The following is a 13780-nucleotide window of genomic DNA, read 5'->3' on the forward strand; positions in this document are numbered from 1 at the left end:
CGGCTGGTGAATCAACAAAGACTCAGTAACTTCAACAGGTTTTATTAAAGCTGGAGGACAAATCAAACACAGCAAACGCTGGACTTCACCTTCCAGGTACAAAATGTTTGTGCTCGGCTTCAATTCAAGTCCAGTGAAGTCTGTTTTTCCACTTAACCTCTCAATACTACCTGGTTAAAACTGATCTATAAACAGCTCATATTACAAATGCTTCATGCTAAATCATTCTTCAAAATACTTTTTTAAGTACAATTCAAGTCTTTCAGCAGAAAAATGATGTGAAGGGAATGCAATCACTGAAGTGACCTCTGATCAGAGCTTCAGCCTCAGTCCGTCTGACTGTTAAAGGAGCCGATCTGAGCTCAGAGCTGTGGAAACCTTCATGATATAAGTCACTTCGGTACCTTGTGATGATCATTAATGCTTCAGCGGAGGCCGCGCTGGCAGTGACGAGCGTCGCACAATAAGGTTCAGTGTCTAAACGTCCGCCGTGCACAGAAAAGCCTCCACGGCTGCTCGTCGGCCTTACATAAGTGAAACTAAAAGCACAGTCACAGTATTATGATTTGGTCTAATGGGAACTTCAGGCATTAAAACCATCTGAACTGAACGGCTCATGGATGGAAGTGAAAGTGCCACCGAAGAATTTCAGCCGTCTGCGTGAAAACAGTGATTCTATTAAAGTAAGTAGATCCATCAAACGTATGGCAAAGACACAGAAATGTGCATTCAGACCTGACGGATTTCAGCATTAAAGGGAAACAGTTTCCACAAAGGCAGCGTCTGTCTGAGGTTTAACCAAAGCTACGACAGAAGACACAAATCTGAGGACAGAAAGTCTGAACGGGCCGAGACAAACAGTCCAGAGACCGCCCGTCCGCTCCAGACCATGGAAAAGGTGCGCTGAGTTCACGCCACCTGTCAGACGAACTGCCGGGGCTTCTGGGGGGCGGTGGCTGAAGCCAGACTTCTGGCCGCCTCCTTCACGGTGTCCCTGAGCAGCCGCTGGGGCGTCTGTCCTGCCAGTCCGGAGCGTCCACACAGACAGACAGACAGACGGACACAAAGAGGACAAAAAGAGTGAGGACAGCAGTGTGTTTTCTGCTGAATGAGTGCAAACTGACAGCGTCCAGCAGGAGGTGAGCAGGAGGACAGGTTCACGTCTTCACACTAGCTGGAAGGTGATTAAGCTCCAGAGGAGAAACACGGGACTCAGCGCTGAGGGCTGCGGAGTCTGACCTCGCTGTGAACCCTCAGAGCTGAACAACAACAACAACCAGAGTCACAACACGAGCGGGAGGCAGTCAGCGAGCGCAGACGAGACGCTTCCTTCACACTCAGGCGCCGTCGGACGAAGCAGCAGAGACGTTAGGCTAAAACTCCTCGTGTCTGCAGGCTGAACTGCGGGGGGAGGATCTGGGGATCTGGAGGGTCGTGCTGCTGATGTCTACATCATGTGATCTTTGGATCAGCGCTGCCTGAAATGAAACTCAGGTGTGACGTTCAAACTGCTTCCTTTTCCTGTCCAGCTGAGCTGATGTTCGCTTCCCGTTAACTCCAGCTCAAAGCGAAAGGTGAATTCACTGTTTGTATGAAAGCCCCTTAAAAAAAAGTCCAACTCTTCCTCTGAGTGCTTTCACCATGTCAGAAAACTCTCCTGCAGTCCGCGGCTGCTGTTCAGTGACGCTTTCGGGTTTTTTAGGTGTTTATCAGCTGATTTCTTCAACACTACGCGTCTTACTTTCATACTTCACAGAGCATGAAAAGTTGATCTTATGTGGTGAAAAAGACGTTTATATCACCTTCATATGTTGTTTAAATTAGTGATGCTGGTTCAGTAGTTTCCTGTTTCTGTTCCTCTCTGCAGCTCAGAGGTACAAAGTGAAGCTGCTTCATTCTGTGCAGGTACATCAGATTCAGCACGCAGGACAATATTCACCTGGACACAAATATGAAATAATCCAAAGAGTTCCAGAGCTGACGTTTGTTCAACTTAAGATCCTCATATTGACATTTTACCTAAATCTGTCTCACCTTTCTTTGTTATTCTGAAGCTTCTGACGTTTCCATCATCAGCTGTCAGTTGATGTTGGTGTGTCGTCTGTGCTGAGCATCACTTTCACTTCAGTAACTGTTCACTGTTGTTTCAACATCGTCAGCTTCTCTGAAAACTTTCTTAGTTTTGCATCAGTTTCCACTCGAGGCCGTTCCGGCACGCCGTGAGAGCAGCGGCATTAATGAACAGCTGATTCACAGCAGCGAATCAGAGGAAGGCTGCCGAGCTAAACGGTAAAAACACTGCATGTGTCTGACCGTCAGTCTGATCAATGCAAACTTCAACTCCACAGCAGATCAGCTGACAGAAGAAGACGTAACCAACGCTCCTCACAGAGGACGGCGCTCGCTGTGTCCTCTGCTGATTCAGGTGAACATGTGTCATTTAGTTTGCATTGATTTAGATGCTTTGAAATATTTACGTGTTATCATTTCAAAGGAGAGTTTGCTCCCAGCGGCCTTTCCTGGTCAAATATAAGTACATGCAGGTACGCGCAGGTACACGCTGGTACACGCTGGTACATGAAGCCACGTGATGGTGAAACGCAGTAACTGATTTTCAGCCTCAAACGTGCGTCTGCACTGAACGTCCTCTGATCTGACCACAGTACTTCAAGCTGCTCTCTGATGTTTGTGTAGTACACCGCTGCTGCATGTAAAAAAACACATTAACATTAAAGCAGTGACTGTTGGAGGGGACACGTAGGTTTCAGCTGGACTGAGCTACAAAGATGGACGTCGCAGCATTAATTCTTGATGTGTTTGTCGATGAAGACGTGACTCATCACGCTGAAAAACTCTTCTGCTGATCAGAGATCAGACGACACATCAGGGTGGACTAAACTACGCTCTACCTACAGCACGTCTACGCCAACGCTACATGAAGCCTTCAGACACACAGAGGCAGGACGTCACTGCACACAGTCTATGCTCAAACGCGGCATCATGTGACCTCCCGGACGCAGCCCGGGAGGTCACATGATGCCGGGCTGCTGACTTACCCCGATGCTCAGCCTGATGCCGATCCCTGCGGCGGCGTCGACAAAGGGGCAGCGGGACGGAAGCACAACAGTGGGAGAACGACAGCACGCTGCGTCAGCACAACACAAACCTCGCCGCTCGCCAAACACGGCGCCGCTCCTGCTGTCAGTCCAACCCCCCGACGAGTGAAGCTGACCTTTCACACTGTAACGTTTGATCTGTCTTCAGGACAAAGTCAATGAAACTCAAGTCTGAAGATTCATGTTTGTGATTCGAGCTGAATTTAAAGAAAAAAAGCTTCTTCCAGTTTCTAAATGCGAATATATGAAATGTTTTCTTTCATATTAAATTTAATATCTTTGTGTTTTTGGCCTTTAGGAGACAACAACTCTGTTTTTTGCTGCTTTCTGACATTTGATGGACCAAATATTTCAACAGTTAAATCAAGAAAATTATCAAAATATGAATCAATAATGAAAATAATCGTTAGTTATGATGGAGGACAGACTGAGGACACGCTGAGGACACGCTGAGGACAGACTGAGGACAGATTGAAGACAGACTGGGGACACACTGAGGACAGGCTGAGGACAGGATGAGGACAGGATGAGGACAGGCTGAGGACACGCTGAGGACAGACTGAGGACACACTAAGGACACGCTGAGGACACACTGAGGACACGCTGAGGACACACTGAGGACAGGCTGAGGACACACTGAGGACAGGCTGAGTACACACTAAGGACACGCTGAGGACACACTGAGGACACACTGAGGACAGGCTGAGGACACACTGAGGACACACTGAGGACAGACTGAGGACAGACTGAGGACAGGCTGAGTACACACTAAGGACACGCTGAGGACACACTGAGGACAGGCTGAGGACACACTGAGGACACGCTGAGGACAGATTGAAGACAGACTGAGGACAGACTGAGGACAGGCTGAGGACAGGCTGAGGACACACTGAGGACAGGCTGAGGACACACTGAGGACACGCTGAGGACACACTGAGGACACACTGGTGTGGTTCCGTCCTCTCTGACCTTGCTCCCTGTCTCTGGCTCCTGACCTGCTCCACAGTGTTTTGTTTATGCAGCACTGGCTCCATAAATAGTTCGCTCTGCGCCGTCATGCAGTCACGCTGCATTTGGAGGCGACGACGAGCGTCTTCAGGCGTCTTAAACGAACCTGTTTCTGAGAACAAAGCAACACGCAGGCGACGCTGCAGGCTCCTGACTGATCAGCGCCAACGCCGGTCGGCTCTGCGCTAACGGTTAATCCTGTGGCCTCTTCAGGATCTCGGAGGGTGAAGTGGAGCGAGAGCTTCTGCCACCGGACTTAACGCGGGTGAATAAATGAATGCATGAATCAGTAAACTGTGCAGAGCGTGTGACCGTCTGCTCCTCGTACCAGTTTCCTCATTTCCACAAATGGCAGCAGTTAAAAATAACCCGTTTCCCTTTTCTCTTTCTCTTTCCCTTGCACTTTCTGTGCTCTGAGCCGCTGAGGCGTACGTACCCTGCAGGTTGGACAGAGCGTATTCCAGCCCTTTCATGGCCTTCACCTGGTTGCTCTTGAAGCGGGCCAATCCAAACTCCTGGGAAAAGACAGGCAGGACAGGGCTTTAGACGGGGGAGCTGACGTCCCGTCCTCTGGGGACGTCAAAGCCAGCCCGGCATCTTCCACATCTAATAATAACAGTTTTCACTTGATGTATTTTTGGACTGTTTTCACTTCTCCCCTCACATCTCCAACTTCTTTATTCTGTTTAAGTCAAACTAAGGCCGCAAACTACACGACTGAGTACGCTGCCAATGGATGAAGACAAAAGGATTCACTTAAACTGAGGCATCAATGAGTATTTCTACACCACGGCACAGATGAAAGTAGGTGATTAATGGTAAACCTCAGAGAGCCTGACTTCACTGAAGCTTCGTGCTGCTGAGTTTCTGTCTGACAACACGACGCCTTCGTCTGGCTGAATCACACAGTCTGAACGTAATCCACACTCCAGATTAGAGGAAGAGTGAAGTACCTGAATGGGTCTGGAGAAGCCGTAAACACCTGAGGAGATCCACGCTTCCCGTCTCAGCCGGGTGGTGGCGGGCTGCTCCACCGAGTCTTGGAAAACACAGCGTTCCTCGACCGACTGAGGAGAGAGAAGAGACGGCGGGTGAAGATCAGGGACGAAGCTGGAAGACATTTTTTTTCTTACAGCTGTTTCTCTCACGCTCGTCAGCACTTCATGAGCGTGGACAGAATATTCTTGAAGCTTCTTTGTTCGGTTTGACTAATAATATTCTGTATTAAATCTAATTACGTCTCGTATTACGAAGAAGTTTTCAAACAGGAAACAGTTTCTTCTTCGTGGCTTCATTTGTCAACGCTTTGATCAGACATTGATGACCAGCAGTAACCTGAGTATCATGACTCCATCCTGCCTTAGCGCACGCTGAGCAGCAGCAGTGTGAAGGCAGCATGTCGTCATGTCAAGGTCCTTCTTCCCTGAGAGATTATTCCGTGTGAACGCTCGGCTCCTTTGAAGATCAGGCCGGATGAAGGAACACTTCCTCCTCCTCTCTGATGTTAGAGGCTACACGTGACTGGACTGAGCAGTCACGCCTCAGAGTTCAGCGTCGAGCAGAGAAACTGCATCACTAACCAACGACAGCTGAGTTTTTCATTTGTGAACTGACGTGAAGGACTGAGGTGAGAAATACCTGCCCTGTAATAATGATGTCAGACCACAGCGGCCTCCTGCACCACTGAGACAAGGTAAAAACAACCTGCAATGACTGACTTTTCAGACCACTTGGGGGCAGCAGAAAACAGCTTGTGAGCACAGGCTGGACAGAAACTGACATGTTAGCAAACAGCTGCCAAACAACACATCCAGCAGCTGCAGGGCAACATTAAACTTCACCTGAAGTCACGTTTCTGACCACCTGATTGACACGTTTGAGGTGAATATTCACTTCGCTTCAGGTCTGTTTCTGGTCTCTACCATTTCCTCTTTAGCTGCTAAATGCTGAGCTGTGTTCACCAGCTCCTCGCTAACTGTGTCTGTCTGCTGTTTGGGTTTTAATGCTTGTCTGCTGAACAGTTTCCGGCTGAGCGGCTGAACCATGAGCTGAAGCTCCGTCTGAAGCCGCACGAGGCCGAGCAGAGCCGCAGCAGCACGTCGCCTCACCATCAGAGTTGTGTGGTTGAGATTCCAGGTGTAGGTGGTCAGGCTCCTGTTGACGGGGTCCACGATGGAGTCCTCCACGATGTACACGGAGCGAGACATGCCGGCGGGGAAGAACGGTTCCGCCCAGCGAGGCAGCCGATTGGTCTTCAGTAGGAGGCGTCTGGAGAAGAGCCGGTGGTCCGCCGTCACCTCGCGGTACACGACGTCCTCCGTGAGAACGTGGGTGCTGATCGGTGCAGAAACACACAGCGGGCAGGTCAGAATGAGGTGTATGAAAAAAAAACCACACGTGGGAACAGACGTACGTGAGATTATATAATCTGACCAAAAGGTGCTGTGTGCATGTTTCCTGTTTGTGTGTTCACACATTTCTAAACTAAACACACACAGAGTTTCATGCATTTGGCCCCTGGAGTAACTTCTTGCACACAAAATGACTCTTTTAAGTTTGGGAGATACTACAGAGCAAATATCTGGTAACACAAATACTGAGAGAAACAAATTAGTTGTACTTCTCTGATGTGTGTTCTCAGTTCTCCATCTTAATCATGAGCGGGGCTCTTTTTAGTCGTGGGTTCACAAAAACAAAGCGATGTGCATAAGATTCAACCTCATAATACAGGAGAGTTCAACAACACGCTCTGTCTGTGCTGATTAAAGACAAACACTCAAGCAACTTCCCCCGTCACAAATGTCCTTGATTGAGTTGATTTTGGAAATGCAAAAGGTTTAATAATATTTAAATTACAGTGATGTGATTGGCCAGTTCATCAATACTGATCTGAAAATGGAAACACTTCCCTTCATACTGATGATGAAGGTTGGAAATCACTGCAGTGGCTGAAATATCAGACTGAAGCAGCTGCTAAAAATGAAAAATCTGTCGTATTTTGCCTGTTTCTGTGGCCACTCGTCTTAGATAGAGCTGAGCAGGTGTGATTGTGGGTTCCTGCTGTAATTTCACTAAAACTAGAACATCTTAACGGCTGTGTCGCCTTTCGACACCCACCACATTTATTTAATCACGGTACCTGAAAGGGTTCGGGTACCTCTGCCAAAAAGCAGAGACAACATGGTCCCACGTGCTCCTGATGTCTGTGTTACTACAGAAATATTTGACCATTCTTCCCTCGCTGACGTCCGGGACGGCCCGAGTCCTGAACCCTGAGGCGCTTTGCTGCGACGACACCAGACAATGAAAACCTGGGCGCTGACTCCATCCACAGTCCTGCAAAGGTGAAAACAAAGAGTTTTACCAAATCGATCAAGCATCAGGGAGAAGCGAAAACGAGGCGTGTATTTAATCTGCTGTTTCTGTCTGGTTATTTTATCCATTACAAGCTTCTACATTGATTTTCTAGAATATTTCCTTTATCGATATCACTGTCTGACATCATTTGTACCGTGAAAAAGTCAAATGGCCCACTCCTGCTGAGTATCCATCATCGAGGGCTGAAACTAACAGTTACCTTCATTGTTGATTAATCTGCTGAATGTTCTTGTTTAATTGATTGTTCAGTCAGTAAATCAGTGATCAGGGGATGTCCTCACATGTTGTTTTGCTCAAAGCCCGAAAGATATTCAGTTTACCGAGGAGGAGTGAAGAGACCAGAAAACACTCACATTTCAGAAAATGGATTCAGACAATTTTGAGAGTATTTTTCTTTAACAGTACTCAAACCAATGAATCGACTTATCATGATCGCTGCTGATTAATTCAATTCTTGACAACAAGTCAGTGAATCATTGCAGCTCTCAATAGACGCATGAATAGATGAACTTGTTACAACACTAATACAAGAGTAATCTAGCATTTTCTACACTGCCGTGCAGTCCTATAAGGTTACCTCCAACATATACAAAAATAAAACCAGCCTGTACACGCAGATTACAGTGATGAGTGACTGACATGGGAGATACTGCATGTTTATTTTAATGATATATATATTGTGTAAAAGCGTTAAAATATCCTTCTACAGCAAATCCTATAAGACACATCCATGAATGTCTTGTCCTGTTATCAGATTATAACTTACGTTACGTTACGTTACTCACGCAGTCCGGACACATGTCACCTTGACTTACGGCTCTACTTTCCGCTACAGCTGAAGTTATGGCTTCTTCTTCGGTGGCTTTTGCCTCCGCTGCTAATAATGTGTTAACGTTAGTTTCTAAAGCAGCCAACAGTTAGCCAACAGTTAGCTCGCTAGCTAGCTGTTGGCTGCTAGCTAGCTAACTCGCTACACTTAACAGCTTGTCATCTAACAGCGACAGTGAAACTGAGCCACAACCGGCGCATTACTTACTGTACAGCTAGCTCTCCATAGCAACAAGCCAACCAATGCTAAGCACCGTTAGCTAACTGCCGTTAGCTAGCTTGAACGCTGGGTGAAGAGTAAGTTAACTGAAGTTTCAAACGCTCTTAGCTATAACGAGAGAAGTCTTACCTGAAGTCACTGCTCATGAAATGCTAAGCTAACACATATCCGATGGAGCCTGCTTCATGTGCCCGAGTTGTCCCATAAATTAACTAACATTAGCTGAGGTTAATTATATCTATCATGCTACATGTGTGACCGACGGGCTGTAGAACATTTAGCTAATAACTTCTTCTTCTTCCTCTGCTTCTGGTTCTTCTTCTTGTGCGATCACAGGCTACAAATCAACGTGACAGGTGCATACCGCCACCTACTGCACCGGAGTGTACAACGGTATGACTTCTCGGGAGTTTGTAACCTGGATGATAGATTCTGAATATCATGAAAAAAGCTCTACCTGCCCCAAACTGTTTATCCTTTATTTGTAAAAAAAACCCCTTTAATAATCCACCAGACTTCTTTCATTCTTTTACAAACTTTATTGAGACTACTCTGTAATAATAACTCAAACCAGGGGACTTTCTTCTACCTCATCATCTCTGGTTAATTTTTCATCTGGCTAGTTTTATAAGCATCACTTCATTCTCAAGGACTCCTATCATGTCATAAATTGTCATAAAAATCTCTTGTTAAATGAACGAATGAAAACAAAACCAAATGTGACCAAAGATGGGTAAAATGTTGAGGTCCAAACCTCGATCATTACTGGACAGCGTAAAAGAGAGTGGCGTCATAAAGGGCTTGGTATTAAAAAGGGTTGATCATGGGCATGAAAGTTTTAGACTTGCCCTGGTGGGATCATAAACAGGAGCCATGACATTGAAAAGACAAAATATTCCTTGCTTTAAATGGGCACTACAACCATAGAAATACCCCAAATGCCAGTTTTTAACACAGGCTCCCGGTTAGAAATCTGTGGTCTTGCATCCCAAGCTGGGATAACCCAGATGACATCACTATGACATCATTAGGGGGTTATTTTCTCAGACTTGACAAAGAAACACACTATACAACTGTTTTCAAAGCAGTGGGAGTGCTAACCAAGACTAGTGAAGCAGCTTTGAATGGTTTAAATGGCCTGTTGCTCATGAAAATGTCCCTTATCATCCTTTTGGTTTTTGCCATCTAGTGGAAAAAATGTGCATAAAAACCAAACACATCAGCCTGCTGGCAGAAGGCTATTCATGCAACTTGGCATAATGCTGATAAAGAGTGAAGAGAGACTCGCAATCTGTCAAATATTATAATGAAAATGTCAAAAATCTCTCACTGAAGCACGCTTTTGTGAACAAACCCGTTTTCCAAACAATCAATCGATCAATCTCTGCCTCTGACACACAGTCTTTTCTGTCTGTCCCGGAGTGATTCAGTCAGTTTTATACATGTATTACAAACAGGAGGAGAAATAAAGCAAACTTCCTCACGTCCTCTTCCGGTCCAGTAGGGGTCGCACCAGAGTTTACAGAAATCTGCGTCACACTTCCGCTTCTTCCTCTTCTTCTTCGTCGACGCACTTGCCTGCGCCGGAAAGTGTCCTCCATGGTGTCATTGTAGGTTTCTCGAGGTTGAATATTCGGGTATAAGACATGTCTGGCTACACGGCGGACGAGAAGCTCCGTGTCGAGCAGATTACAAAGCTCCGGAGGCAGTGGCTGAAGGACCAGGAGCTCAGCCCGAGGGAGCCCGTGCTACCGGCCAAACCTGTCGGCGCCGTCGATAAGTTCTGGACTCGTTTTCTGGAGCCAAAGGACCTGTGGAGACTTTACGTGAGTCCGGATACACAGCTAACGCTAGCTAGCTAGTATAAAGACTGAGAAATGTCATTCTTCTGTCAAAATAATAACTGCGTATTGTACTCTTTGTCCTTTGTGTATCGTGCCACACTCTGCAGTGATGGTACATTGTGGTTAGATCAATCAAAATAAACTTGCTGCCATTAGAGCTGTTTAGCACACCTGCAGAGAGTGAACAGCAGCCAGCAGGTACAGCAAGAAGACTTCAGCCTGTCTGCTCGTTTAGCTCTTTTTGATTCAGCTCATGCTTATTTCAGAAAAAAGGCTTTCTTCAGCTGATCTTCTGTAATAGATATACATTAAATTCAGTTTTACATAACTTTACATTTGACTGACTTGATGAATAACAATTATAAATAACACATTTGCCTCAAAAATGACACCCTTGACACTAAATTTAAATGATTTATAATGCATAAAAATACTAAACATGCTGTGATTTGATGTTTTTAAATGTGTAGATTTTCTGTTTTTGTCTATTCTTATGTCATTGTAGATGAATTCATATTTACTTTAGGTCTGTTGGCTCAAAACGACCGACAGGTTTTCACTGAGGACATTATAACATTTCAGTGTCGGAAAAACAACAGGTGTGAATAACACGAGTAATGATGGCTGAGTCCATTTAACAGTTCTCACTGTTTTCTTACTGAGAAAGATTATTCTGTTAAAGACAGAGCACGAAGCAGAGCTGGAGGTTTGACCCCAACACGTCTGATGATGCTGTTTGTTCTATGAAACTGTAACAGTCCTCACTCTGCTGTCTCTTGGGTCCATTTTATGTTTCAGCATGTATCTGAGTCCACAAAACACCTATTTCAGTTCAATTCACTCTTTTTGATGAACACTTGTAAACGTGTTATAGGTAATGTCTTGCCTGCTCAGACTGAGAGAACAAGCTCCAGCCTCAGCTGAAGTGTGAATGATCTCTTTGTGAGGACTCATTCAGTCATTCATCATGTACGTCTCCTCTATGAATATTAACCTGACTCTAATGTGTATCTCCTTGCAGACCTACAAAGCATACAGAGGTGGAGTTTTCGCATTAACACGCGTGTTGATACCTGCTTGGATTGTTCATTACTATGTGAAGTACCACGTCGCTGTAAGTCCACAGAAATGTTTAACATTACTTATGTTATTAGTAAAACAAATGAGAAGTAGACAGAACGTGTTACAAATGTGGTTCTTCAATTCAATTCAATTCAATTTATTTGTCCCGCGAGGGGAAATTCCAGATTACAGCAGCATCAGTAGAGCAGATTAAAATAAGAAGTGCACGCAAATTAGAAACAACATCAGAATATATACAAAAGAATGAGAATTTTTAAATAAAAATAAAAGAAAGAAATTGTAAAAAATTGTAAGAAATTGTAGATAGTATTTACAGACTGATATGTACATGTTTTATTGTCCAGACTATTGCACTGATTACTTGGAGTAGTTTTTGTTGTACAGTCTGACAGCTGCAGGGAGGAATGACCTGCGATACCGCTCCTTCACACACTTTGGACGTAGCATCCTGTCACTGATGGAGCTCCTCAGTGCAGTGAGTGTGTGTTGGAGGGGGTGGGAGTCATTGTCTGTCATGGAGGACAGCTTGGCTGTCACCCCCCCCCCCCCCCCCCCCCCCCCCCCTCCTCCACCAGTTCCAGAGGGCATCCCAGGACAGAGCTGGCCTTCCTGATGAGTTTGTCCAGCCTCTTCCTGTCAGCTGTAGTGATGCTGCTCCCCCCGCAGACTACACCATAGAAAATGGCAGAGGCCACAACAGAGTCATAGAAGGTCTTTAGGAGTGCCCCACGCACCCCAAAAGACCTCAGCCTCCTGAGCAGATAGAGTCTGCTCTGTCCTTCTTTGTAAAGTGCAGTGGTGTTATGAGTCCAGTCCAGTTTGTTGTTCAGATGAACACCCAGGTACTTATAAGATGTCACCATCTCAATGTCCCTTCCCTGGATGTTCACTGGTGATGGTGAAGAGTACCTTATCTGGTGAACAGAATTTTCAGACTTGATAAGCAGGACCCCACAAAGGTAAACAGCCTCTGATTGGCTGATATTCTTTAACTGTTGTGTAAGCCCAATACGGGCTTTTCTTTGAGGCACTTGCACATGTGAGTCCCTGAATAAGGCAGGCAATGGACAGAGAGGCTTAATGCAGAGTTCAACACGTGTCTCAGTTTCTGAAGTGTCGTTTCATCGTTTAGGTAGAAACACACGTGGTTTGTGAACAATGCGAGGGAGCGCTTTAGAAAGACGGATATGCAGCATGACAAGTGTGTTGCACGTGTACCACACGTTACTCAGCTCATGCAGGTTTCAGCTCAGTGTATAAATCGGCACACTAAATACCAACGTCACTGTCGCCCACAGGCAAAGCCATATGGAATTGTGGAATTGAAACCCAAGCTGTTTCCAGTAAGTGTGACTGATTTCTAAATGTTAATGTTGTACCTTTGTTTATCCCATAATCACTGTAATTGTTATTTTTTGTATGTACAGCTGCATGTTATCTTGCTTTACCAGCCATAGCAGCGTGTGATGAGCTAAAAGTCTGCTTCCATGCAAACAGGCCCTGGTCCTGAGAGGAGCTGCTCTCTCACAGGTTTTAATCGAGGATTAAAGTATTCATAAAGTTTGTTTGTCCTTGTTTTTGCGTTTTAGGGTGACACCATTCTGGAGACGGGTGAAGTCGTTCCAGATCTCCCTGAGAGCCATGGTCATCACTGAAGCTGAAACAATTCAGTCATTTTCTTGAGTTCCTGTTGTAAAAACTGTGTATATGCCAATAAAATATTACAAAGTCATTTATGAGTGTGAGTGATTATCAGATGAATCCAAATAGTGACATATTACAGGGGAGATTATTAATGAATGTTTTTGATGCTTTCATGAGGGACAGGCCATCATATTTCTTTGAAAAATCACATTAGTTTAAAGAAAAAGATGTTTGTATTCTCAACCTTAGTAGTGTAGCAGAGAGGTGTAAATGAGGTGTTGATAACATGTTACTTCACTTGTTTGATGCATTTCCTTTTGAAACAGCGTGCTGGGACGAGGTGTAATACAAGGAAAAAGCATTCAAATGCTTTAGATGAATGAATGTCAGTCAAAAGAAAAAAAAAATCAGTTTGCAGTATGTCATGGAGAGGTGTTCAAAATTTTATTTTGGTTTTAAGTTTTGGATTTATACAAACTCTGGTACAGCATGACCACTGAAGATCTGCTGGATTTCCAGGGAGAGTATGTGCTTAAAAACATGTTCAAATTTGTTTGTCAACCAAAATGCTGGGAAATATTTTGCTTTTATTCTGATAAGACTCGAAGGATGTTTCAGACATGTTTTATACTAGTATTAACAGGACTGAGTTCCTTCAT

General features: G+C 45.1%; 2 protein-coding genes across 5 annotated transcripts; one reads left to right on the forward strand and one right to left on the reverse strand.

The window, feature by feature from the left end:
* Positions 1-26: 26 nt before the first annotated feature.
* On the reverse strand, positions 27-8845 carry LOC143318877 (PRELI domain-containing protein 1, mitochondrial-like). 4 transcript variants are annotated; one of them, XM_076727382.1, is made up of 7 exons: positions 8680-8836; positions 7264-7460; positions 6233-6458; positions 5078-5191; positions 4561-4639; positions 3057-3082; positions 27-1019 (listed from the first exon to the last, which is right to left on the reverse strand). In XM_076727382.1, the coding sequence occupies exons 2-7, from the start codon at positions 7353-7355 to the stop codon at positions 984-986; spliced, it is 573 nt and encodes a 190-aa protein (XP_076583497.1). In that variant the 5' UTR covers positions 7356-7460; positions 8680-8836; the 3' UTR covers positions 27-983. The 4 variants fall into 4 exon arrangements, 3 of the variants coding, with proteins under 3 accessions (XP_076583497.1, XP_076583496.1, XP_076583494.1); XM_076727381.1 differs by lacking the exon at positions 3057-3082 and having other exon boundaries at positions 8680-8845; XR_013077043.1 differs by having other exon boundaries at positions 923-1019; positions 3057-4639.
* Positions 8846-10110: 1265 nt separating this feature from the next.
* On the forward strand, positions 10111-13209 carry ndufb6 (NADH:ubiquinone oxidoreductase subunit B). Its single transcript, XM_076727449.1, has 4 exons — positions 10111-10376; positions 11416-11508; positions 12776-12820; positions 13067-13209. The coding sequence occupies exons 1-4, from the start codon at positions 10197-10199 to the stop codon at positions 13130-13132; spliced, it is 384 nt and encodes a 127-aa protein (XP_076583564.1). The 5' UTR covers positions 10111-10196; the 3' UTR covers positions 13133-13209.
* Positions 13210-13780: the final 571 nt, after the last annotated feature.

The sequence above is a fragment of the Chaetodon auriga genome, chromosome 4 (genome assembly GCF_051107435.1).
Source record: "Chaetodon auriga isolate fChaAug3 chromosome 4, fChaAug3.hap1, whole genome shotgun sequence".
Lineage (NCBI taxonomy): Eukaryota > Metazoa > Chordata > Actinopteri > Chaetodontiformes > Chaetodontidae > Chaetodon > Chaetodon auriga.